The sequence below is a fragment of the Ostrinia furnacalis genome, unplaced genomic scaffold (assembly GCF_004193835.3).
Source record: "Ostrinia furnacalis isolate ACB-3 unplaced genomic scaffold, ASM419383v2 OfSCF7554, whole genome shotgun sequence".
NCBI lineage: Eukaryota > Metazoa > Arthropoda > Insecta > Lepidoptera > Crambidae > Ostrinia > Ostrinia furnacalis.
Genome location: NW_021137793.1, coordinates 65,870 through 91,045, shown reverse-complemented (window position 1 = coordinate 91,045; position 25,176 = coordinate 65,870). Strand labels below are relative to the sequence as shown.

General features: G+C 41.6%; 2 protein-coding genes across 2 annotated transcripts in view; one reads left to right on the top strand and one right to left on the bottom strand.

Moving 5' to 3' along the window:
* Nucleotides 1-4,042: 4,042 nt before the first annotated feature.
* LOC114365101 (DNA replication licensing factor mcm5-A-like) lies at nucleotides 4,043-12,455 on the bottom strand. Its single transcript, XM_028321572.1, has 11 exons — nucleotides 12,199-12,455; nucleotides 11,958-12,105; nucleotides 11,725-11,832; nucleotides 11,471-11,643; nucleotides 11,268-11,346; nucleotides 10,759-10,917; nucleotides 9,486-9,723; nucleotides 6,337-6,530; nucleotides 5,683-5,823; nucleotides 5,558-5,632; nucleotides 4,043-4,072 (listed from the first exon to the last, which is right to left on the bottom strand). Exons 1-11 carry the CDS (start codon nucleotides 12,351-12,353, stop codon nucleotides 4,043-4,045), a joined length of 1,500 nt encoding a protein of 499 aa, XP_028177373.1. The 5' UTR covers nucleotides 12,354-12,455.
* Nucleotides 12,456-13,234: 779 nt separating this feature from the next.
* LOC114365100 (dynein beta chain, ciliary-like) overlaps nucleotides 13,235-25,176 on the top strand; it is a 39,504-nt gene continuing 27,562 nt past the window's right edge. Inside the window, 27 exon segments of the mRNA XM_028321570.1 lie at nucleotides 13,235-13,238; nucleotides 13,297-13,454; nucleotides 13,738-13,908; nucleotides 14,710-14,880; nucleotides 15,371-15,459; nucleotides 15,549-15,652; nucleotides 15,930-16,118; nucleotides 19,083-19,256; nucleotides 19,359-19,494; nucleotides 19,596-19,824; nucleotides 19,982-20,173; nucleotides 20,258-20,392; nucleotides 20,461-20,594; nucleotides 20,723-20,912; nucleotides 20,996-21,097; nucleotides 21,180-21,333; nucleotides 21,758-21,953; nucleotides 22,165-22,255; nucleotides 22,324-22,573; nucleotides 22,649-22,794; nucleotides 22,872-22,992; nucleotides 23,064-23,204; nucleotides 23,302-23,396; nucleotides 23,473-23,640; nucleotides 23,856-24,025; nucleotides 24,110-24,329; nucleotides 24,833-24,997. Coding sequence (XP_028177371.1) covers nucleotides 13,235-13,238; nucleotides 13,297-13,454; nucleotides 13,738-13,908; nucleotides 14,710-14,880; nucleotides 15,371-15,459; nucleotides 15,549-15,652; nucleotides 15,930-16,118; nucleotides 19,083-19,256; nucleotides 19,359-19,494; nucleotides 19,596-19,824; nucleotides 19,982-20,173; nucleotides 20,258-20,392; nucleotides 20,461-20,594; nucleotides 20,723-20,912; nucleotides 20,996-21,097; nucleotides 21,180-21,333; nucleotides 21,758-21,953; nucleotides 22,165-22,255; nucleotides 22,324-22,573; nucleotides 22,649-22,794; nucleotides 22,872-22,992; nucleotides 23,064-23,204; nucleotides 23,302-23,396; nucleotides 23,473-23,640; nucleotides 23,856-24,025; nucleotides 24,110-24,329; nucleotides 24,833-24,997 — 4,095 coding nt within the window.

The window sequence follows — 25,176 nt, the reverse complement described above, 5'->3', positions numbered from 1 at the left end:
CCGGGCGAAACGCCTACTAAAAAAAATATTATTGAAAGAGGACGTTTCGCACATTTGTGCGAAGGAAAATCGTGCGAAACTACTACTAACCCGACATCGACTAAGTAAAAAAGTGACATTAAATGTAGGTATGACGGATTAGACAGCGCCCCTAGCGGAAACTTTCTAGAACTAAAATGTTCATTATATTTTTTAACGCGCTCGCTAGTGATGACGTTTGATATAAACTCACACTAAGCCCTTAGTAGTAAGCACATATGGATGACCCATTGCCACTTCCAAGAGCGAGCGTCAGAATTTAACACTTATTAGATTCTAACTACAATATGAAATGAACATGGAAGAGACATGCTAACTACCTTCACGTAAGGTTTTCCTTTAAGCCTCCATCCTCCTTTGACACCTACGTAATATCTGACAGACACGTGTAATGTTATTGCCATAACAATCAAGACAACTTTGAAAATATTAGACTCATACTTTTTATTTTCTTTCATAATTGAATATTAACAGTGCTACATCGAGTTGAAATGGTGCGTTACGTCACGCTTGAGTAGAATTTTTACAAAAAGTGACGTCACGCGACATTTCAACTCAATATAATACTGTTATTATTGTCGACGAAATATGTGTCGACGAAATCATGAAGGTAGCAGGAAAGCGCTGGACGCAAGCCTACCAACCGGGTAACATGGAAAGCATTGGGGGAGGCCTATGATCAGCAGTGGACGTCATATGGCTGAGAAGATGATGATGATGTGTCAAAATTTGTTTTATTATCTGTCTGACGTACTAAATAAAATTTCGATTTCATAACCCAGTCGTCATCCCTATTACTACGAAATCAAAACCAATTAGCTTGTGGCATAAGGCCGATTTTAGGGTTCCGTAGCCAAATGGCAAAAAACGGAACCCTTATGAACCGTCATGTCTGTCTGTCTGTCCGTCCGTCCGTCCGTCTGTCCGTCCGTATGCCACAGTCATTTTTTTCCGAAACTATAAGAGCTATACTGTTGAAACTTGGTAAGTAGATGTATTCTGTGAACCGCATTAAGATTTTGATGCAAAAATAAAAAAATAATAATAAATATTAGGGGCTCCCCATACTTAGAACTGAAACCCAAAAATTTTTTTTTCATCAAACACATACGTGTGGGGCGGGTGTCGTCTATGTATAGGTCTTTAAAAATGATATCGAGGTTTCTAAAATACTTTTTTTCTAAACCGAATAGTTTGCGTGACAGACGCTTCCAAAGTGGAAAAAAGTAGCCCCCCCCCCCCTCTAACTTCTAAAATAAGAAAATGAAAAATCTAAAAAACACATAATATGATGTAACTATAAAAACTACCAACGAAAATTGTTTTGAACGAGATGTAGTAAGTAGTTTTTTTTAATACCTCGTAAATCGTAAACCGCTTATTACCGCGTAATCTTTCTTACAAATAACTTAAATTAAAAAAAAAATCATAAATCAATGGTACCCTTTGTGCGTGAGTCCGACACGCACTTGGCCGGTTTTTTTATTGATTTTTTTTCGATGTCGACTGCGTAAAAACGTGACATCAAATGTTTGACGGATTGTACAGCGCCCCTAGCGGAAACTTTCAAGAAGTAAGATCTTCATATATTTTTTAAACGCAGTCGACATCGAATGCGTTTGTCATAAACTCGCACTATGCCCCCAGAATTTGAAGCGTCATTTTATTTAACGGCAGTCACACTTGTGATACTTTGCATGAAATATAAAAAGATATTAAAAAATATCAAAACGCTAATGTGTATTAACACTGTCTACGAATGTTCTTTTTGTATTTACATTGTCGCTATGAAACTAGTCAAGCGCAACTCGGTAACTCATGATTAACTTTCTAATAGTAGGAAAAATATTACTGAAATAGGTACACGTACCTTATACTCGTATTCTTGGAACTCATGGAAACGTGGATATTAATTTGTAGACAGATCTTACTGACAAATATTTTATCATTAAGAGAATTTAATTTGGTAACGGCATACTTTCAGCCGAAGATAACACTACGAAGGAATTTACAGCGTAATTTTTTCGACATGTAAAATTATATTCTATTGTCAAATTACTCGTGGACGTACATTTTATGAACTGTCAAAACGGGACTCTCCCTTAGATTTTGTAGGGCAATACAAGCCGAATCGCGACGTCACAATTTTGTCAACTTAATTGAAAAACATTTTTATTAATTACGAGTACAAAGCAACCCAAAAATCTTGATTTATTATCGTTGATCTAAAATTAATTGACTTTTTAAGAAAATTGTGTTTTTAAAAAGTTGTGCCTTAAAATTAGTGGCGAATGGTGTCAAATACCCAATTTCTTCGAATCAATCGGTGCTCAACCTATCCGAGGATTAGTAAGGCAATTTACACAGCCACATATCTTTGAAATTACTGCATCCCAGTTCATCAATACGATTCACTCAGTTTGGATTTGACGCGCTCGCTTGCAATCCTATCCAGTGGGTCAGCATTGGCAATGGCAAACGATCGTTCGTAAATTGGAGCATGCGATCGTTCTTCTACGAATCTGACTCGACAGGTGTGCATCGTTCAGTTTGGTGTACAGGATATCTTTTTTATTGAACTTTTATCGCTTACCTTGCTATTATAGATTGTTTTTTAGTCAAGCTTTGAACTGTCATTGGCTAAAATGTCGATAACGATGACACGAACGTTCCATGAAGAAGTAAACCGACAATATAGGTATTTTGACAAAAACGTTCTTAAACTTAACCAACCACATGCACTGTGGTACTAAAGCAAATCGATATCTCAAGTTAGGTTCTTACGAAATTCGGCATCCATCGCAGATATGGAGCGCGAATATGGAGTGATATCTTCGATCNAGCTACGCAAATCACAGGGGACCAAGATCAAGTCCCGAAGATTGGAATATTTTTGTGTTTATTACAACAACAAAAAAATGTCACAGAATCAGAAAAACGTTTGTGTAACGTGCAAAAAGACTATTCCAAGAAAGGATTTCTTAAAATGCAAGCTGTGTAGTGATATCTTCGATCTGGATTGTGCAAATGTATCAGTCAAACTTTTTGATTTAATGAAAAATAAAGCAAATTGGCAATGCAAACTATGCAGAGAGGAAGGAAGGATTAAGACTTCAAAAGTTCAAAAACCAACTCCATGCTCCTCTACGCCAAGGAGCCTCCCTGCAAATCATAGCAAACCATCCAGTATATCCAGACAAAATGTATCTGCCAGTAAGAGTACCAAAATAGTGTCAATTGAGGCCGGCACTGATGTGCTGCTGAGAAAGACTGATTGCAGAGGTAATATCATTGAATCATCCACGATCCAGAAATACGGAACCGAAAGCGAGAGCTTGAAGCAAGATACAAGCAACTGTGAATTTGTAACGCTACGAGCAAAGCAGTACCGGCGGGGGTCTGCGGATATCCAGCATACATCATTACCGGATGCTGAAGGTTTTTCTCCTGAGTTATCGGAAACTGATTCTAGCTACAACCGCATTAGTTTGCCAGACTTATCCACTTTGCACAACAAGGAAATTGAAGAATTTAGACAAGAAATAACAAACTTAAAATCACAAGTGCTATCTGCTAATAATTTAATTGAAGAATTAACCTTGGAAAAGCTAGTAATGCAAAGGAAAATTGATGAACAAGATAAAAAAATTAAGCATCTGTTAGAAATCTGCGCAAATACTCCATTACTAAATGAATCTAAGAGGTTAAAATCAAAAAATATATCACAATCAAAAAGAGGAAAAAACCTTAAACACAACTGTTTGCCAAAAGAAAATGTAGATTCCTCTCTATTGAGCACAAGCATAGCAAATATAAGGTCGGAAGATGTCTACCGACCGGAATTGGAGAATAAAGAAATAGTAGAGAATTTCAACAATAACCAGAAGGGCGATTTACCTATAAAAAAAATTTTTATAATAGCAGACCAACAAGGGCGTGGTGTACAACAAGCTTTAAAAAAAATGGTTGGACCGGAGTATGAAGTGTGTTGCTTTTGGAAGAGTCAAGCAAACTTATACGACGTCCTAAACACCTGTAAAAGCGAGATAAATACTTTAACGAAGCAGGATTTCATCGTAGTAATTGGGGGGTTTAATGATAAAAATCCATTTGAATTAAAAACTAACTTACTTAAATGGATTAGAGGCATTGTAAATACTAACTTAATTATATGTGGATTACCAAGTAATGCAAAAATGTTTAACTATAATGTAAATTATGATTTGAAAATGATATGTCAAGGGTTTAGATATGCTACTTTTTTAGGAATGAACTATAAAAAATCTCGTTTGGGATCAAAGTTTTATCTCTCAAATTTATGTTTTTCTGTATATAGGGAGATTTTACAATGGACTCACTCGCAGACTAGTTATCAAAATACTACGCAAAATGTAAGTTGTACAAGCGAATACATCAATCAATGTAAAAGTGTCAATTCAATAACTATACAGGACGAGGCTTTTGGAATGCAAAACCAAAACAAATCAATTGTAAAACCACAAAAACATATTTTTTTATGAATGGTAATGTTAGTAATCAATTGATGTTTTTGCATCAAAATATTGCAGGTTTTTTAAGCAAAAGAGATCTACTGGAAATAACACTTTATGAACTATCCATTAAATATAATAGACCAATCGATTTAGTTTGCCTCACAGAAACTTTTATTCAGAAAAATAACGAACTAAATGTACAATTACGAAATTATAACTTAGGTTCCTCCTTCTGTAGACTCGGTAAAAAGCGTGGAGGCGTGTGTATACTACATAGGAATAATATTGAGGTCAAGCAATTACCGTTCCTGAGAGATTTGTCTTGTGAATTGGTTTTCGAATGCTGTGGTGTAGAGATTACTAATTATAACATAGTCTTAGTATGTATCTATAGGATCCCGGGAGCCGATACTCATATTTTCTTTGACAAACTCTCTATTTTACTCAATAAATTAGGAAAAAAAACAAAAAAATATATAGTTCTTACTGGGGATTGGAATATTGATACACTCAAGGATACTAAATTATCTCGGAATCTTAAGGAGTTACTAGAAAGTTATGGATTGGAGTTTCATATTAACTGTCCCACTCGACGACAATCCTGTTTAGATCATTTTGTAAGTAATATTAAGGCTGCGCAAGGCGCCACAGTGCCGGTTTCCCTATCGGATCATGAGACTGCTCAAATACTAACTGTACCAATCAACGCGCGAATAGACACAATTCAATACTATTACAGANTCATACAAGGCTCTTTCAGAACCTACTTCAGGCACCAGTCTTCACAATACGGGTATATGATATGCCAGGCCAAAGCACCGATTAGCACATAGCAAATAATGCATCACAGACAAACTATCGTATCTTTCCTATGTGCTGTCGTGTGTACCTAATATCTTGTCAAATATTGTCTCAACAACAACAAATTGTAAGCCCATTGTGAAGAAAATAAATATTTTTTTTATTATTTATTAGTGTTGTTATCCTACAATGGAGACTACATGACATGATGATAACCGGCGTACCTTGGCGATGGAGATGGTCTGCTGCTCCATGGCCTCGTGTATGGCGACGCGGTCGTCCTCGCGCATCTTGTCGAACTCGTCGATGCACAAACGCCCTTATCACAAGTGCATAGGGAACTGTTTACCTTGGCGATGGAGATGGTCTGCTGCTCCATGGCCTCGTGTATGGCGACGCGGTCGTCCTCGCGCATCTTGTCGAACTCGTCGATGCACACCACGCCGCCGTCGGCCAGCACCATCGCCCCGCCTTCCATCACGAAGTTGCGCTGGGGGTAAATAGTAATAGACTTTATTTGCTTATGATAAGGTACAAAATGGTTGGTAACATAATAATGATTTAACCAGGGAAGTTTTGCAGGCTATTGACTTTCAAGGCTAGCGCATTTGCCCTAATAATAGGGAGTTCCATTACCTGTGAGGCTAGGAAATACGCCAAATGTAGCTTTCTTAGTTGTTTTTCTTATTTGGTGTGCAACAAGCTAAGTCCGTAAACCATGCCACAATAATAGGGAGTTCCATTACCTGTGAGGCTAGGAAATACGCCAAATGTAGCTTTCTTAGTTATTTTTCTTATTTGGTGTGCAACAAGCTAAGTCCGTAAACCATGCCACCTAACTAAAATAGATCTTATGTATAAAACGTAGTAATATAACGGAGAGCTGAGTGTCAGAATTTGTCACAGAATCTTTCTACTAAAGACAGCATAGTAGGCCGTTTTCGTTAGCCAAATATTACGAGTATGCTACTACTAACATAGAATGAAAACTTCTCAAACTTACGCTTCCCGGGTCACGAATAACCGATGCAGTGAGACCGGCCGCGCTGGAGCCCTTGCCAGACGTGTATACTCCGATGGGAGCCACCTTCTCCACAAACTTCAGCAGCTGCGACTTGGCGGTACCGGGGTCGCCCAGGAGTAGGATGTTGATGTCCCCGCGCCGGGTGAGGCCGTCGGGCAGGCGCTTGCGAGATCCTGATGAAAATATTTTTTTATTTTATTTTATTAGGAACACCAACAGCAATACAAATACAAATAATGAAACTTAAAATTATGTATCTGCTTAGCCATTTATAGGTAATCGCAAATGGAAGTCAAGATGCAAAAAATATGTATAGTTTAATTGTTTGTACAAACGGTTCTCTTAAGAGGCGAATAAGGGAGCTCTTCTGGTCATGGTGAGCATTTGATTATTGCCGACAAACATACTTTTATGGAAATTATTAAATGTCCAATTATTAGAGATGGACGTTCCCCTGCAGTGGAGACTAAATATCATTATGATCATAATCATGAGTAATTTCGGCTCGGCCAGTACTCCGTAAATCCGGCGTTCAGCAGTCGCTCAGCATTGGCGTCGTGGTGACGTTGGTGCTGCGTGAGCGCCGGTAAGATAACGTCGCTCGAAAGATGCTAGTGTGGGGAGTCCCTAAGAATAAGAACGTCATCTACCCACCTCCAAACAGGAGCGTGGCTATAAGCCTTCTTCATATCAACAGCTCCGAACACAGGATCTACGCAGCGCTGGCATCGCGTTATTTAGCACCGCAGGCGCTGGCGAAACGACGACGTTCGCAAGATGCTAGTGTGGGGAGTCTTTAAGAAAAAGAACGTCATCTACACACCTCCAAACAGGAGCGTGGCTATGGCCTTCTTCCTATCAACAGCTCCGAACACAGGATCTACGCAGCGTTGGCATCGCGTTATTTAGCACCGCAGGCGCTGGCGAAACGACGACGTTCGAAAGATGCTAGAGTGGGGAGTCCTTAAGAAAAATAACGTCATCTACACACCTCCAAACAGGAGCGTGGCTATAGCCTTCTTCATATCAACAGCCCCGAACACACTGGGCGCGATGGACTTGGCGATCCGGTCGTGGACGTCGGGCGCGGCCGCCAGGCGCTGGAACTCCTCCTCCTCTGCTGTTAGACACACGGGCCGAAGGAATGATACCCCAGTGTCATAGGCGAGCGACGGAACGCGACATAAAGCGACCAATACTTTACGTAACGTGTGTCATAGGTACACAACTACACGCCCTCCTCTTTTAAGCCCACGGCGCGGAGGTAGGACGAGCGCACGCTGATCGAGCCTTCGTTATGGTCCTCTCGCCAAGGGACTTCCACACTAGCGTCTGTCAAGGGTCGTTGACTCGCCAGTGCCCGCGCAGCGTCGACGCTGCGGTGGCTTTGCGTTCCCGTGACACTAATTTTGAGCGGCTACCGAAGGCCGGATCTACGCAGCGCTGGCATCGCGTTATTTAAGCGACACGACGTTGGGAAGTCGCTAAGAATACACACCTCCAAACAGCAGCGTGGCTATGGCCTTTTTCATATCGACGGCCCCGAACACACTGGGCGCGATGGACTTGGCGATCCGCTCGTAGACGTCGGGCGCGGCCGCCAGGCGCCGGAACTGCTCCTCCTCGTCGGCCGTGAAGGGCCGCAGCCCGCCTGTTACTCCCTCCTCCGCTGTTAGACCTACGGCGCGGAGGTAGGAGGATCCAGTGTTCTAGGTGAGCGACGGAACGCGACATAAAGCGACCAATACCATGTGTCATAAGTACACAACCTCCTTTGTTAAGCCCACGGCGCGGTGGTAGGACGAGCGCACGCTGACGGAGCCTTCGTCATGGTCCTCTCGCCAAGGGACTTCCACACTAGCGTCTGTCAAGGGTCGTTGACTCGCCGCTGCGCTGGCTTTGCGTTTCCGTGACACTAATGTTGAGCGGTACCGAAGGCCGGATCTACGCAGCGCTGGCATCGCGTTATTTAAGCGCCGCGTCGAAGCGCAACTTCGACGCGACGACAACGACGTCGGAAAGTCGCTAGAGTGGGAGTCCCTAAGAATACACACCTCCAAACAGCAGCGTGGCTATAGCCTTCTTCATATCAACAGCCCCGAACACACTGGGCGCGATGGACTTGGCGATCCGCTCGTAGACGTCGGGCGCGGCCGCCAGGCGTCGGAACTGCTCCTCCTCGTCGGCCGTGAAGGGCCGCAGCCCGCCTGTTACTCCATCCTCCGCTGTTAGACACACGGGCCGAAGGAATGACACCCCAGCATAGGCGAGCGACGGAACGCGACCAATACTTTACGTAACGTGTGTCATAGGTACCGCGGAGGTAGGACGAGCGCACGCTGACGGAGCCTTCGTCATGGACCTCTCGCCAAGGGACTTCCACACTAGCGTCTGTCAAGGGTCGTTGACTCGCCAGCGCCCGCGCAGTGTCGACGCTCCGCTGGCTTTGCGTTCCCGTGATACTAATATTGAGCGGCTGCCGAAGGATGGATCTACGCAGCGCTGGCATCGCGTTATTTAAGCGCCGCGTCGAAGCTGCGCGAGCGCAACTTCGACGCGACGACAACGACGTTGGAAAGTCGCTAAGAATACACACCTCCAAACAGGAGCGTGGCTATAGCCTTCTTCATATCAACAGCCCCGAACACACTGGGCGCGATGGACTTGGCGATCCGCTCGTAGACGTCGGGCGCGGCCGCCAGGCGCCGGAACTGCTCCTCCTCGTCGGCCGTGAAGGGCCGCAGCCCGCCTGTTACTCCTTCTTCAGCTGTTAGGCCCACGGCGCGGAGGTAGGAGGATCCAGTGTCCTAGGTGAGCGACGGAACGCGACATAAAGCGACCAATACCATGTGTCATAGGTACACAACCTCCTTTGTTAAGCCCACGGCGCGGAGGTAGGTCGAGCGCACGCTGACGGAGCCTTCGTCATGGTCCTCTAGCCAAAGGACTTCCACACTAGCGTCTGTCAAGGGTCGTTGACTCGCCAGTGCCCGCGCAGCGTCGACGCTGCGCTGGCTTTGCGTTCCCGTGACACTAATGTTGAGCGGCTGCCGAAGGCCGGATCTACGCAGCGCTGGCATCGCGTTATTTAAGCGACACGACGTTGGGAAGTCGCTAAGAATACACACCTCCAAACAGGAGCGTGGCTATAGCCTTCTTCATATCAACAGCCCCGAACACACTGGGCGCGATGGACTTGGCGATCCGCTCGTAGACGTCGGGCGCGGCCGCCAGGCGTCGGAACTGCTCTTCCTCGTCGGCCGTGAAGGGCCGCAGCCCGCCTGTTACTCCTTCTTCAGCTGTTAGACCTACAGCGCGGAGGTAGGATGAGCGTACGCCGACGGAACCCTTGTCGCGATTCTCTCTCTGTAAGTATAGAAATTTAAGGTGTGAAAACAACGAAAATCATAGAGGCAGCTGACAATGCTGGCAGTCAAGTGCTGACAGATAGATAAAAAGGCGGGAGATCGTGTTCTTTGGCGCTTCTTCTTGGAGGCTTACATCTATATGCAAACCAGTTGAATGATGATGTAAGGAAGGAATTAAAACAACTTTTGAACTTTATCCCAATTTTAGCGATCTTCTTGATGTAGATGATGCTGAGCATAAAATGAACGTTAAAATGATGCATGCTAATCAGAACTCCGTGCAAGAAGCTTACGCGCATACACATTGGTCTGAAATGAAATAATTAATGGTAAGAGACTACAGTAAAGAAAATATAGAAAAATTTAAAGAATGTATACTAAGTTACTCGTGGTCGGATTTATGGAGATTCACCAACGTTGATGAGGCTTTTAATTACTTTCACACTGAACTATGTCTCCTCTATAATCTGTGTTTTCCCAAATACAGAGTGAAAGTGAGAAACAGTAGTAATTGTAAGCTTAACTGGTTAACAAAAGGATTAAGAATCTCATGTGCCACAAAAAGAAAACTGCGAGTAACTTTTTACAAAAAAAAGTCAGACATAGTAAGAACAAAATATAGAATGTACTCAAAATTATTACAAAAATGTATAAATACCGCTCGAAAATCTAAAAATAGTGAATATATTAATAAATCGAAAAATAAATGTATAGCCACATGGAAAATCATTAATTTTTTTTTTTTTAATCGAAATGTATTTTGTTTATTATTATTGAATGTATAATATCATCATTGTTAATTAATTAATTATTTTAGTTGAATTTTTATAGTCTTAGAGACTTATTTATTTGGACATAATTGTGTGCTTTCTGTTTCACTGTATGTTGCATGCCAATTGTCGTTGGTTAGATGTGTGAAACGAACATTCATTGTTTATCACTACTTTGTACCACATTTACCGCAATAAAGAAATTCTATTCTATTCTATTCTAATGAAAGATGTGAGAAATGGAAATAAGTAGTAATCCTCACCCCAACTTTAGCGATCTTCTTGATAGAGTAGATGCCGAGCACAGTAACGCGCGAGCCGGGCGCGGCGCGCTCGCACAGCACTCGTTCACAGTACACCGATAGGTGGCGCGGCATCTCGCCTTGCGGGATGCTTTCCGGCGCCTCTTGCAGCTTTAACACCTGTGGGCGTCAAGTTACAATAAAAGATTGGTGTATCTTTAAGACTGAATTTGCACCACCAAACTTTAACCTTAATAACCAGTGCATTTTGTATGCAGTTTGACAGATTTTTGACGTTTGGTAAAGCAAAGGAAAATGGTGGAAAAAATATTATTATCATCAAGTTCATACATCACCTGTAAGTATGAAAGAACCATCACCAAACAACTGCCTATTTCCTGTCATGTAATCATGAAATAGGACAGGAAAACTATTCTTAAAAACATAAAAATAAAAAATCCAAAAAATTATATATTTTAAATCCAGATTTTTTTTAAAAGTTACAATATTTGTTCAATAAAATTGCTTACCTGATAATCTATGCATTTACATTTGTCTGGAATGATGAAGTAAGGATCTAAGGGGCATTTGGGTCTGCCAGCTTGTTCCCTGCAATGAATATCAGATGCAATTAATTTCAAATTAATAAGTCAGTACAATTAATTAAGAACCTATAATAAATAAGTATTGAATTAGTAAATTCTTTATAGGAATAAACTTTATTTAAACTTACGTGTTACATTTCCTTGGCATCACATAGCCCTCAAGGCCCGGCCTTACAGGCAGATTGGGGATGATATTGCGGCATGATCTACACTGTATCGATATCTTGGTTGCTTTGGCTTTGATTCCTGAGGCAGATATAACTATGCCAGGTATTTTGATGAGACGAGACACTGTTTCCGACTAAAAATAAACGTGATAATATGTAACACTGGTTATTTCAAATCATAATTTAAAGATTAGAGTAAATGATAGTTTGCTTACTTTAAGTTCTCGTAAGTTAGCAGCATGTGAGTCTGACGACAATAATACTTGTACATCTTCAACTTTTTCTTCACCTTCTGGCCTAGGAGCTGTCAATTCATCAGCCAACTGCAAATGAAATAGTTAAGTTATGATTTCTAAGTATTGTTAAATTATTTAATTTCTAGCCTCTATAAAGGTTCCTTAAAAACACTGGAATGGCTTAGTACAAGAATCTACTTGGAAATGCTCACCTCTTTAGCAGCCTCTTCCAAAATAGGCAAGTGTTCTGTGGGTTTCTTGTAAAGCTTCTCGGCTAAAACTTCATCAAAACTAGATAAGTCTTCAATATTTATCTCCACCCAATAATGTCCTAAATTATAATTGCGCTTGAGTGCATCTCTGTAAAAGTTCAAGCAGATTATTGAACATTTACATCTTAATGAAAGTTTCCCAATTATTATTGTATTATTATGTCACAAATGAACCAGTTACCTGTATTTGTAGTTAAAATTTCCTGAGTGAAACTGACGAATGAATTCTTTGAACTTCTTCTTCACTGCTTGGAGGTTAACTTGATCCTGAGACTCGTTTTCTTCAACACCAAAGTTATCAGAGAAGAAAACACCGGGATCATCAAAACCTTCCATAGTTTAACTATTAGCAAGTAATTACTGATTAAAAACAATTAACAGAAAAGAAAAGAAATATTTGATTGCAAACAAGCTCGCGTTACGATTTTAGCGCGAAATTTTGACATTGACAGACTTTTTTTTTCATTTTGACATTGACAATTGGTGTTGCCACAATAAGAAAAAAACTACCACCCAAACGCATAAAATTGAACCAAATACGTCATTGAAAATCCCTTTAGACATAAAAAGAAACCTTAAAAACAAATGATAACAATAAAGAGAGATGTACTTTTTGCAATGGTGTTTATTTTACGGTGACATACTTCATTTTGAGCTCAGATGATATTAATGTATCATCATTTAAAAAAAATAAAGCACTCATCATTTAATTTATTAAGGAGCTAAACATTATGAGTTGAGTTTATGATTTCATTTTGTTCAAAACATAATTAATTAACGTAGTCTTTAATAATTCAATTATTGTCCTTTTTTCTTTATTGTGAGGAAATCTTACTTTACAGGCAACCCTATTAATTTTTTTTAAGGCAGCTATGTGTATAGGTCAAGGCGTCATAAGATCGTACGGACTATTTCATCATTGAAGGAAGGTGTAATTGCAAACAAAAGCTGTATGTTAATACTGATCATCGTCTAAACAGTCGTATAAATAAAAAAAAAAGTTATGGGTTCTAAATTCAAAATTGAACAAACTTTGGCGGTATCCATAGTTACACTGTAAATAAAAATATAAACAAAATATTATAATTTTCGTTTCAGTTCAAGTCAAAGTGAATTTTATCTGGAATAAAATGGTTATAATAATATCAAATATTGATCAATCATCATAAATTGATATCTACCATTGTTATTCTTACTGATTGGATTAAGAATAAATCATGGGTGATGTAAGTATTAATGATAAAGAACATAAATTTTCCTCGTTCACTTCATTACTAAGGTAAATTTAATGTTGCTGCTAATTTTTTTTACAACATTAACTTATTTATTTAGAAAGAAGATGTTGATACTCGTTTGGAGTTCATGAGCGAATATATTCTCAAAGCACTAAAGCAAAAAGTTGAGAAATGGACAAAGTTTATTACAGGAGACGAAAGAGTAAGTCCCAAATATTTGACCATTTTTGGTTCTTCAGTTTCTTAATTACGTTGTTTAGGACTAAAGAAACTTAACGGTTTTAAAATTTAATGTAGCTGGTCCGCTGCCATTTTCTTTAGTTTGTTTGTTTGATTTTTGTCCTATCTAGGTATGTTCTATTATTAGTTTTCGTCAGCATCTCTATGGGTCGCTGGGTAATCATAAATATTATTTACTATCGGCAATTACTACTTATTTCCCTCCAAAGAAACATCTGGTTCATGAAAGTCTATTACTCCCACAGCACGTTCTATTCCGATACTTCGACCTACCGAAGTACGACATTATAGTGTTCCGCATGAACACGGCAGGCCTGCTGACATGCGCTACCAGTTTCCCCCCCATCAGCAGGGGGAAAATGATCTATTTCCTCCGGAATTCTGATGAGAAGATCACTCAAGCTAATTTTCGTACGGTAAGTAGCGTAAATAAATAGTGACTGACATACGAACTTCACTCACAGAAAGGAACTTTGGTGTGTAATGTCGACTTTTCATATTGTAGTTTTGAAAATAAATATAGCTCCTATTATCCGTCCAAAAATACTAGGTTACTACGAGCTATGCTACAGCGCTACTTTGGCTACGTGTCACGCACGCTACGATGTCGCTGCGCGTGTTATGAGCTGTGCTACTACGCTACGTGTCACGCTACGTCGTAGCATGCAACGATTGGTCATGTAGCACAAACTGTAGTAGTAGTACGCTACGACGTAGCGTGCGACACGTAACTACGCTACGGCATCGGCAGCTCAGAGCTACAACGCTACGTTGGCTACGTGTCACGCACGCTACGATGTTGCCGCGCGCGCTACGAGCTGTGCTACTACGCTACGTGTTATGCTACGTTGTAGCATACTACGCGATTGGTCATGTAGTACAAAATGTAGGTACGCTACGACGTAGCGTGCGACATGTAGCTACGGCAGCTCAGACCGTAGCTGCCGTAGCTACGTGCGTAGTCACCGTGAATGAAACGCTGCGCAACTACGCGTAGTAATATATAATAAAATGTATTGTAGGCCTTTGTCCAGGATTAACTTGGACATTTCCGTGGGCTTTAAGGAATATTTATGAAAAAAAAAACCCAATAGGTCCCAACGTTCTCGAGTTTTGCGCTTAGCAACATTAATTTTTGTAATAGAGACAGAGCGATCTTGCAACAGTTTTAATCTTTATTGCGTATCCACTCTTCTAACGTAACAGTTCTGTATCAGATCACCACGATCGGCGAGTTATCCGGCAACGTGCTGATGGACATCAGCCTGATGGCCGACGAGGTGATAGGCCCGCTGCTGTGCAACCCGGAGAACCAGCGCGGCTGGCCCAAGATCGTCCGCAACGACATGCAGCGCCACATCAACGAGCTCAGGAACTTGATGCACCAGGTCCAACTTCATTTAGAAATAGACCTTAAAACTTCACCCTGAGATCATATTTTCCTCTTTAGGCCCGGTTTCCATCATGGCACAGCGGAGCGGAGAAGAGAAGAAATGAATCTGGCGGATCTTTTCCATAGAATTTGGCAGCGGAAAGGAGATGTGGAAATAATGGAATCCGATTGGTTATCTTCAAAACTCTTCTCCACTCCGCTTCGCTTTGGTAGAAATCGGACCTTACTTGTAGGAGCACAACCTTCTTTATTGTACCAAGGCAAATTGAGGTTTTGGCCTAAACTCCTCACGCTAGCAAGACGGGTTGGGGAGGCTTCATGTTCACGTATTTGTGCCTTAGTCGCCTCTGCCACTATCCATATCGCCACTACTGGAAGAAGTGTGTGGTTCTACTCTGCTTTACCAATTTTGTTGGTAACCGTATCCTATTTTCCTTGAAAGTAAGTAAAATACCTACTCTTTACTCTTTATTTTTTGTTTCTAGCTCAAAGGTGAAATGTCTAGCCAAGTTATGTTGCCGATGCCTGCAGGAGTAGAAAACATTTACCATGCTGAATCTCGATTGAGAGAAAGGTACTTACATGTTTAACTTAGTTTAGGTGCCTAAAGTGAGCATGTATTAGTGCAGTGTGTAATTTTAATATCTCAAAAAATACTTCTAGTGATGGAGAAGACGTTGACTTGTATTTGAAGACGAATATTGAAGGCGCTATTATTAAATGGGCCCAACAAGTACACGACTTACTTCAAGAGGATTCTTATATCGGTAAAAATATATTTTTGATATTTTATCTTGTGAAGCGCTCCAAAGCCTATTTCCAGAAAATTTACCTTATTTTAGTCAACTTAATTTTTCCGACCGACGACCTCATAAAGGTAGTACGAAGGCGCTAGATGCGGGCCGCTACCAACCGGGCATTGTAGAAATCATTGGGGGAGGCCTATGTTCAGCAGTGCACGTCCTGTAGCTGAAATGATGACGATGATGATTTTTCACCACACACATTTTGAATGCAAATTAACAAAATGTTCTCTGTTTTCAGCATTCAAGAAAACCAAGTTTCCTTTGCCGATCATGGACATAGACTTCTACGTGCACCGTCTGCGCAATTTAGAAGGCATATACTCACAGCTGCGCGACCCGCGCGTCAAACGTATGGCGCATTATTTGGAAGATACTCGCAGCGTCTACCTTGCTTGCTTCAAGACCATGTTGACTAATGTCGTGGCTGGTAAGGGATTGATTAGTTTCAACTTTTACAGGAGAAGGATATTATCATGTAGGCATTCTAGGTATAACTATACTCGCAGCTGTGTGATCCGCCCGTCAAGCACATAATATGACGCACTATAGTATACTTGATATACTTGGGATACAGCGTCTAAAGCACCTACGGCCAACGAGAAGCGATACCAAATGTAAACAAACCGTTTCTCCGCCCTTGATGACGAGAAATGCTCAATAGACGAAAAGTGGAACCATATCAAAGTGGCCTACACAGAGACCAGCTTTTCCGTCTTGGGTCACAACACGCACACGCGCGAGGACTGGATGTCACAATACACATGGCAGCTGATCAGCGACCGTAGAGAGCTCCACCTAAAGTTGCTACAAACCACCGACGTGCAACTTATAGCCACCCTCAGACAGCAGTACCGTCAGATGCGCAGGAAAATCTACCGCAGCACGCGGAAAGACAAAAGGCTGTGGGCTGACGGGGTTGCTGACAAGGCCCAACTCGCTGCTAACACTGGCAATCTGAGAGAGCTGTACAAAGCGACGAAAACCTTGGCAGGAAGTAGCAGACCAAAGAAGAAGCCTCTTAAGTCAAGTGATGGAGAGCTTATTGTGTCGTCTGAAGGGCAACTGCAGCGATGGCGTGAACACTTTCAGGAGGTCTTCCGCCCTACCTTGACTACAGCCACCACCACGCCTGAGCCTCCGCAGCACACCTCTACTCCACCTAGGCTGCTCGACATCAATGTGGAACCACCATCACACGACGAAGTGGCCAAAGCTATCCTATCCCTCAAGATTGGCAAGGCCCCAGGACTCGACCTTATCACCGCAGAAATGCTGAGAGTCGACGTAAACTCCGCCGCCGACGTTCTGACACCTCTCATCGAAAACATCTGGATGGAAGAGGAACTCCCAGACGACTGGAATAAGGGGCTTTTAATTACTGTGCCAAAGAAAGGGGATCTAAGCCAGTGTAGCAATTGGAGAGGTATCACTTTGCTCTCGATACCGTCAAAGGTTTTCTGCAAGATTATCTTGGATAGGTTATCGGGGGCCGTTGAACCTCTTTTGCGTAGGGAACAGGCTGGCTTCCGCCCGAACCGCTCGTGTACCGACCAGATCAATACTTTGCGTATCATTTTGGAGCAGGCATCAGAATGGCAAAGGGAAGTCTACCTAACCTTTGTAGACTTTGAAAAAGCCTTTGATACGCTGAAGTGGGCAAGTATATGGTCGCGACTCGCTGACATTGGTGTCCCGCCGAAAATCATCGACCTACTGAAGGCCATCTACAGGAAATATTCTTGTACGGTGACTCACGACGGCCTCATCTCCGAAGACATCGAGGTGCATGCGGGCGTCCGGCAAGGCTGCCTGCTTTCGCCCCTTCTCTTTCTGGTTGTCTTGGATGGAGTCATGAATCGCGCATATCAAGACCAACGGCGTGGAATAGAGTGGGGTATAATCGGAGTCTTAGAAGACTTAGATTATGCCGATGACCTCTGTTTGCTGAGCCACACGCATCACGATATGCAATCCAAACTTAATGACCTACATCGAGAAGCGGGTATCACAGGGCTCAAAATTAACTGCCGGAAGACCCAAGAGATGCGATCTGGAGTGAGAAATTGCACGCCATTACGGATTGGTGCAGAGGATGTGGCACGAGTCCACAATTTCACCTACCTCGGGAGCGTCGTGTCAGAAACTGGAGGTACCGAAGAGGACATCACTTCGCGCATTGCCAAGGCCAGAGCTACCTTCGCACAACTTCGCCCCATATGGCAGTCACGGAAATTGACCCGAAGGGTCAAGATCAAAATATTCGGGTCCAACGTTAAATCCGTTCTGCTCTATGGGTGTGAAACGTGGAAGGTCACAAAGGTTATCTCGCACCAGCTGCAGGTCTTCATCAACCGCTGCCTTCGCCGAATTCTCGGCATATACTGGCCCGAGAAAATCTCCAACGTCGAGCTATTGGAACGCTGCCACGAAATCCCGATCGACCAGCAGATCAAGCGCCGCAAGTGGAACTGGATTGGCCGCACTCTCCGAAGGGACCCCGATCACATCCCTAAGCAGGCTCTGGATTGGAATCCCCAAGGAAAACGCAAACGTGGTCGACCCAGGCAAACTTGGCGGCGCACTGTAGCGGACGAGGCGAAGAAGATCGGCAAGACCTGGAGCGAGATCAAGCGAGAAGCTCAAGACCGAACGAGATGGAGGACTGTTGTGGACGCCCTCTGCCCCATCTAGGGGACATAGGACCATAAGTCAAGTAAGTCAAGTATAATTTGAATTATTGTATAATGTAGATTTAAATTAAATAACAAGAATAATAATAACATTTCTGCCTCACAATGTGCCCGGTGTATGGCAACAGGCCTACCCCTTTTCATAGAGACTTAAATATTTAATCGGAATAATAAAATAAGAATCGACAAGTAACAGATTCGACCTCGTGAATTGCAACAACTATTTATACTAAAATAGATGTCCGAATGTTGACGAACCCGTCTAAATTTGACATATTTTGGCGGGAGAACGAGACATTACGACAACTACACAAGATGAGAAGAGACAGAATAAATTGTCAATTTGACAGTCGAATCGACCTTTTGTATCGCTGCTAGTTGGCCGTACTTTTCCTTGCTTGCTTCAAGATTATGCTCACTAACTTCGTGCCTGCTAAGGGGTAGTACAGAAGAGAGAGACGTGTTGTAAGTGTTTTGCTCAGCTTGATCGTTTTTCGATATTGTCAACCGTTTCATTTCTTCGGATATAAGTACCTACTCGGTGTAAAGTTGATGACATAGTACAGTGCTGGTCCTTTATAAATTAACTCTATGGCGTCGCTTGCTGAGGAATTTTATGGATCGAGTCTAGTATCTAACAGTAGAATCTTCGTCTAGAGGGTGAATATGATGATGATGGTAAAATTGAACTTTAATTTCAGCTATTGTGGAATGCAGAGACATCTACATCTATCAAAAACCGTTGCAACTACACTTTGAAACCTTTGAGGGGACAGACTTTTCTGACGCCAAGTACCTTATCAGACCCATGTTTCATTGCATTGGTCTTCTGTGGGGAAATTCGAGATATTATTGCAGCGTGGAGAAACTTATACGTGAGTTCATAATAAAAATTATAGCACACACGATACAAAATAATTACATTTTCTATGAATATATTTTTTGCTTTAAATACATGTTTTATGACACCATTCTAGCGTTACTACGAGAGGTATGCAATTTGGTAATCCAACAATGCACCAACTCTATCGACCCCTCGTCAATTTTCCAAGGAGATGCTGACGAAAATTTGATGAAATTGAGAAAAGCAATGGGCATATTGAAACACTTCATGTGAGTTTATGAATATTAACTTTATGGTTTATACCGAAGTAGGTACACAATATGACTTACGTTTTAAGTTGCAATTTATTTAAATAAAATCCTCTTTACAGTGATACGTATGAATTGAACCGTGATAAAGTGCACACGTTTTTTCCTCCCGGTGTGATGCCAGTACGCTGGTCTTTTGACTTCGATCGCGTTTTCATGAGGTATAACGTGTACACGAAGCGTCTTTCGATGATCGAGAGCATTCTAGAAGCTACTGTTGAGATATTAAAACTAGAAAAGGTTGAGTTCTGCGGTCTGAGAGGGAAAACTTTGAGCACAGAATGTATGAAAGTAAGTATATCAAAACCATGTCCAGTTATCAGCACATCATAAATTTTTGTTGCAAAATAGCACCTATCACAACTACGATGCCATAGTACAAGGTTGATGTGCTGTCGTCCGTACCAACATTTTCTCAAGTTTTCTTACATTTACTCAATATGTTTAGGTTTTGGATGACTACACTGTGAAATATCAACAACTTGGTAATATAACGTACGATCCGGCTGACCCCGAAGATAATAGCTTCTTGAAAGACTATGCTCGGCATATGGATGTCCTTGAGGATATCGACAGAAGACTGGCGTCCCTGTTCTCTCAGGGTCTGGACGAATGTCATAATTTGGAACATTTCTTCAAGGTAAGAATCATTGTTTTGAATCTTTGAATTTGTTTCAACAATACAATCATCATCCATAAAATACCTTTTAATGTGATATTTCAGTTCTTCCAAATAATAGGCGACCTATTCCACCGACCAGTTATCAAGAACGAGTTGAAACCAAAGCTAGTGAAACTGCTAGATTTCATGCATTCAAACTTGGACTGTGTCAAGGAAATATTTGACGAGGAGATAGCGGTACGTATTTTGGTTATAGAAATTAAATTTACTATGTCATAGATTCTATTATTGAATGTGTTTTGTAGAAACTAACAAAAGGTCCAGAGAGGCCAATGGTGGATCCATATCTACCGCCCATTGGTGGCGTTTTATGGTGGGTCTATAAACTTCGTAGACGACTTCAGAGTCCAATGGAAGAGTTCATTCTGTTTGAAGATCCGTAAGTACAGTCTACATCAAAGCAGATTGTTTTTTTATTGCGAAAATGCATTTAATACCAGTAGCTTGAGGCTACAGTATTGATCAGATTTACGTATTAAACTCTCTATAAATTACTTAATGTTACAGTATAATAGAGACAGAGTATGCTGTGTACATGAAACAAAAGCACAACGAGATGCTGCTATACTTGAATCAATTGGAAGACCGCCAGTTCAAGGCATGGTGCGCGACTGTCCCGGGGATATGCAAGCTTCATCTCGCCAAGAACCTTATTTATCGAGATCCGCCGTTTGTTAGGAATAATTTTAGTCCTGAGGTAAAAAGCAGCCATTTTCCAGATTATACAAGCGAGACACCTCTAAAGTACAATAAATTAGAATGGTCTTGATTTTCTCACAGTTGGTGATGTTGTTACGTGAGATCCGGTACATGAAGTACTTGGATAAGCAAGGTATTCCACCAGATGGTCTGGAGCTGTATGCTCGCAATGAAAAATTACAGGTTAATTTATATACATTTCGTTCTAGAATAGTATTATTTCTTTATTACTTTTGATAGTAATATTGATAAAATTAACTTGCAGTATGACATGAATCGCCTGAATCGCGCCATCGCGTGGTACAACGCAATCCGTGAAGGCAGTCATGAAACGGAGGTGGCTCTCATTGAAAAGGAGATCTCTGCTATTGACACTCTCCTCGGGCGAGGTGTAGAAGAACTAACGTGGAATGATGATTGTAAGTAGAATATTATTATTATCCGGATTATCCCCGTAGGTATCTTTTATATAGCTGTATGTATTTAAGTACTCTTGATAGAATTCTCTAAGACAATTGTAGTTACGTATTATGAGTATGACCTCATGTCTGATTTCAGTATTATTTTATAGAGTACAATAGGGTAGCGGTCGGCACCCTTTTGGCAGGCAAGCAAGGGCCATAAGGCGGCAAAATAAACTAAAGGCGGGTCGCACTTGTGATATTAACCCTAGAGGCGCGCTTACTTATTAATTAATGCATGCAGTATTGCAGTTTGATATTCATAACATTTACAAAACATTCACGGGCCGCATGTTGCTGACCGCTGCAATAGGGTATTATTGAAGCTTTGCGCATTCTCACAAGCTTCGGGCTGAATTATCACTTTTCTCGAAACTTTTAGTCACCGACTGGATGGCAGAAGTGTACGCGGCCATCAACACTTTGCAAGAGCGTGTGCTCACGGCGCAGAACAACGTCAAACGTGGCCTGGCGAACATTGCAGCCTGGGGCGACAAGCCTCTGCATAACCGCAAGGAAAATCTTGACAAGATGGAGTTACTTGCTGTTGTTGAAAGACATCCTAGATTCGTGCGCAGGTAACATTGTAATATTTTACAAACATTGTGAATTAAATTTATGAATGAGATGACCCGTTGATGACTGAATTCAGTGCTATTGATGGTCGCATGTGGTGTAGTTTTGGTCTGACACTGTTTAGGTTTGTTGTCGACACGAGAAGAAGAAGCTGGAGATCATTGAATGTAAACTGTGTTTGTAAATAATTTTCATGTTTAATTCACTTTTCAGACGAAACAAGATTCTCGAAAGTCATGAAGAGTTCCTGGATATTTTGGTGCACAATTACAAGCTGTTTTTCAACATAATGGACGAAGAAGAGGTATGTATTATTACACTAACAAAGTAGCCCTGTGTTTGATGATAATTATTAATGTAAGAATCCTTTAGGAAGAAGAAGAGGAAGAGGAACTTGAGGAAGTAGATGAATCGACGTTAGATGACGACGAGAAGGCGGCGCGCGCTGCTAAACTGCGTGATATAATGGAGCGCCGTGAGGCAAGAATGCTGGCGAAAGAAGAGCGGGAACGGGAGCGCGAGGAAGCTGCCCAGATCAAGTTTGAGCGAAGAGAAGCCAGACGCTTGAAGCGAGAGGCAAAGGAAGCTGAGAGACAAGAGAGACAGGCGCGTAGGGACGCTGGTAAGTGATATGATGCGCCATTTTGTATTGTAATTATAAGCAATAAGGATCAATAATGCACGATATTGTTTATAGGTGAGGATGTAGATTCTCCAGTAGAGGAAGAAGAAGAACTAGACCCCGAAGAGTTGGCAGATATTGAAGAAGAAAAACGTGAGATGGAGGAAGAAGCATTCCGGGCTGCACGTTGGCCAGCATACGTCAGATATGTTGATTCTTTGGTAAGAACTTTCACAGAAATAAGATCTTATTACAGTGCTTTTTGATGGCAGAGAAAAATAACTTAAGTATATTACAGGTGTCAAAACAAATTATGAAGGCAATACAATCCAGTTTAGATTTGTTTGAGAAGCAGACAGATTTGGAGAAGGGCCCGAGAGTCGCGTTTATGGAAGTGGTTGCTGAATTAAAAGATCCAGGTAGAAACCATGAAATAGTTCTTGTCAGTGTGTCTATTTACAGAATAATGGTCTAAGAGTTTAATTTGCAGACATATATTTCTCACCATCTCTGGATATGGACGATGATGATGGCCTCTACGACACATTGAGAGAGATGATGAAGGATATGTTCCTACAAGCAACACTCTTCCCAAGAATAGATCCGATCGTGCCTATTGCTTCTTATGAAGGTAAGTCTGGAACTGCATATTTTAACGTGCACATAAGAGTACATTAATAAATAAATAAATGGAGATATTCATATTAACTTGTGGCTTTTTTATGCAGACGACATCGAAAAAGAGGAAGCGATGATTGATCTATACCATGAGATACTAAAGCGGGTCGAAAATAGTATCAACGACGTCGTTTCATATGCTTCTGTAAGTTTTCCTCGTCTACCAATGAAGATTGACGGCTTAATCTTCATAGGATATTTAATGTTTTGGAACTTTCCAGAAATACGAAAAATATACTCCTCTATGGATCGAAGACAGGCAAGAGGTCTTACAAGGATTCTTGAAATATGGACGTGTGATACCACCCGAGGAGTTTGATAAGTACAAGTATGAAAATGGTTGCGACCCACCTGAAATGAAACCGAAGCTCGAGCAGTATCAGCAAGAGGTTTGATCAAAGTTTATGTTCTAAAGTTTATTTAATGTTCAAAGATAGTTATGTGGTCTTCTTCCTAGTCGGTACACTCTTGCCAGAGTGGTCGTGGTCATCATTGTGAATCCGATGTTTGCAAAACGGTGCCAAATATAGGCACCAGAATCAGAAAGCTGTAGTCCACGAGTTACGTGTTGTTATGATTTATTTTATTGACAACATCATTGCAGATTGACAAATACAACGCAATGTACGACGAGGTTGCTGCATTGCCATCCGAGTATCTGTGTAACGGATGGCTGCGGCTCGACCTGAAGCGACTCAATCAAGCTATTATGAACATCATCTGTAAATGGAGCAATCTTTACAAGCAAAATTTGAAAGACCATGTACAGACCAGGTACACTAATAACCAATTTGTTCATTTCGGTTATAAAGCTGTAAAATAAAATCTAAATAACTTACTATCTATATTTGCCCTTAGTTTGGATGATCTAGAAAAGTTCATCATCTACGCAACCAAAGAGTTGTCGGTGGAGCTTGACGACGATGACTACGAAGGTCTTCTGCAAGTGATGCGGGTGCTCAATGAGGTGAAGGCGAAGCAGGATGCAGGCACCGACACCATGTTTGAGCCGCTGAGGGACATCATCGATGTCCTCAAAGAATATGGAGTGGACTTCCCAGAAGAGACTTATGAACAGGTCAGTTAGCTTCTGATTTCCACGAATAAACTCCAATGAGGGCTATCGTTTTAGCGCTCACCAGTTAGCGCCACTGTAGAGTAAGGTCCTGTCACTTGCTAGTAGCGAAGACAGTGGCACCAACTTGTGAGCGCTAAAGTGGTTGGAGGACTATCGCATTTGCACTCATCAAGATGGCGCCACTGTAGAGTAAGGTCCTATCAATCGCCAGGGGTGCCAACTGTTAAGTTAAAAACGATAGTCCTCATTGTTTATGTGCCTGATACCTGTTAAACTGCTTGTTGTATTTTTATACCCCCTACTTTTCATGCCTTCCTTTGGATAAAATTATAAGACTGAGCCAGAAACACACCAGTATTCTGTTCATACTTTGGTAAGTACCTAAGTAACCTGACGAAGTGAAACAGATAAGCTGTGTGTGTTCAAAATTAACTTTATCTTCGATGTTCATGTACTGCATGAAATTGCGTGAAAATATAAGCTAAAAATTAAATAAAATTCAGTTGGACGTCCTCCCCGAGCGGTGGAGGAACGTGGTGAAGCTGGCGACGGTGATGAAGAACACCGTGGCCCCGCTGCAGGCTGCGCAGGCGGCGCTCATCGCCAAGCGCGTGGCGCTCATCAACCTGCGCCTCACAATGTACCGGGAGCAGTTCAAGCTCAAGGAGGTATTGCAACACAATAAAACTTTGTTTTTTTTTTGCCAGTAGGTTTGTGAAGATCAGGTTGGTTTCATTCTGCACCAAAACAACTTTCTTTTTTAAACTCTTGTGACAGCCAATTTATGTATCGTTCGTTAGAACTAAAGCTTCAACCCTCACAACGCGTGCAATCAAAGACCCATGAC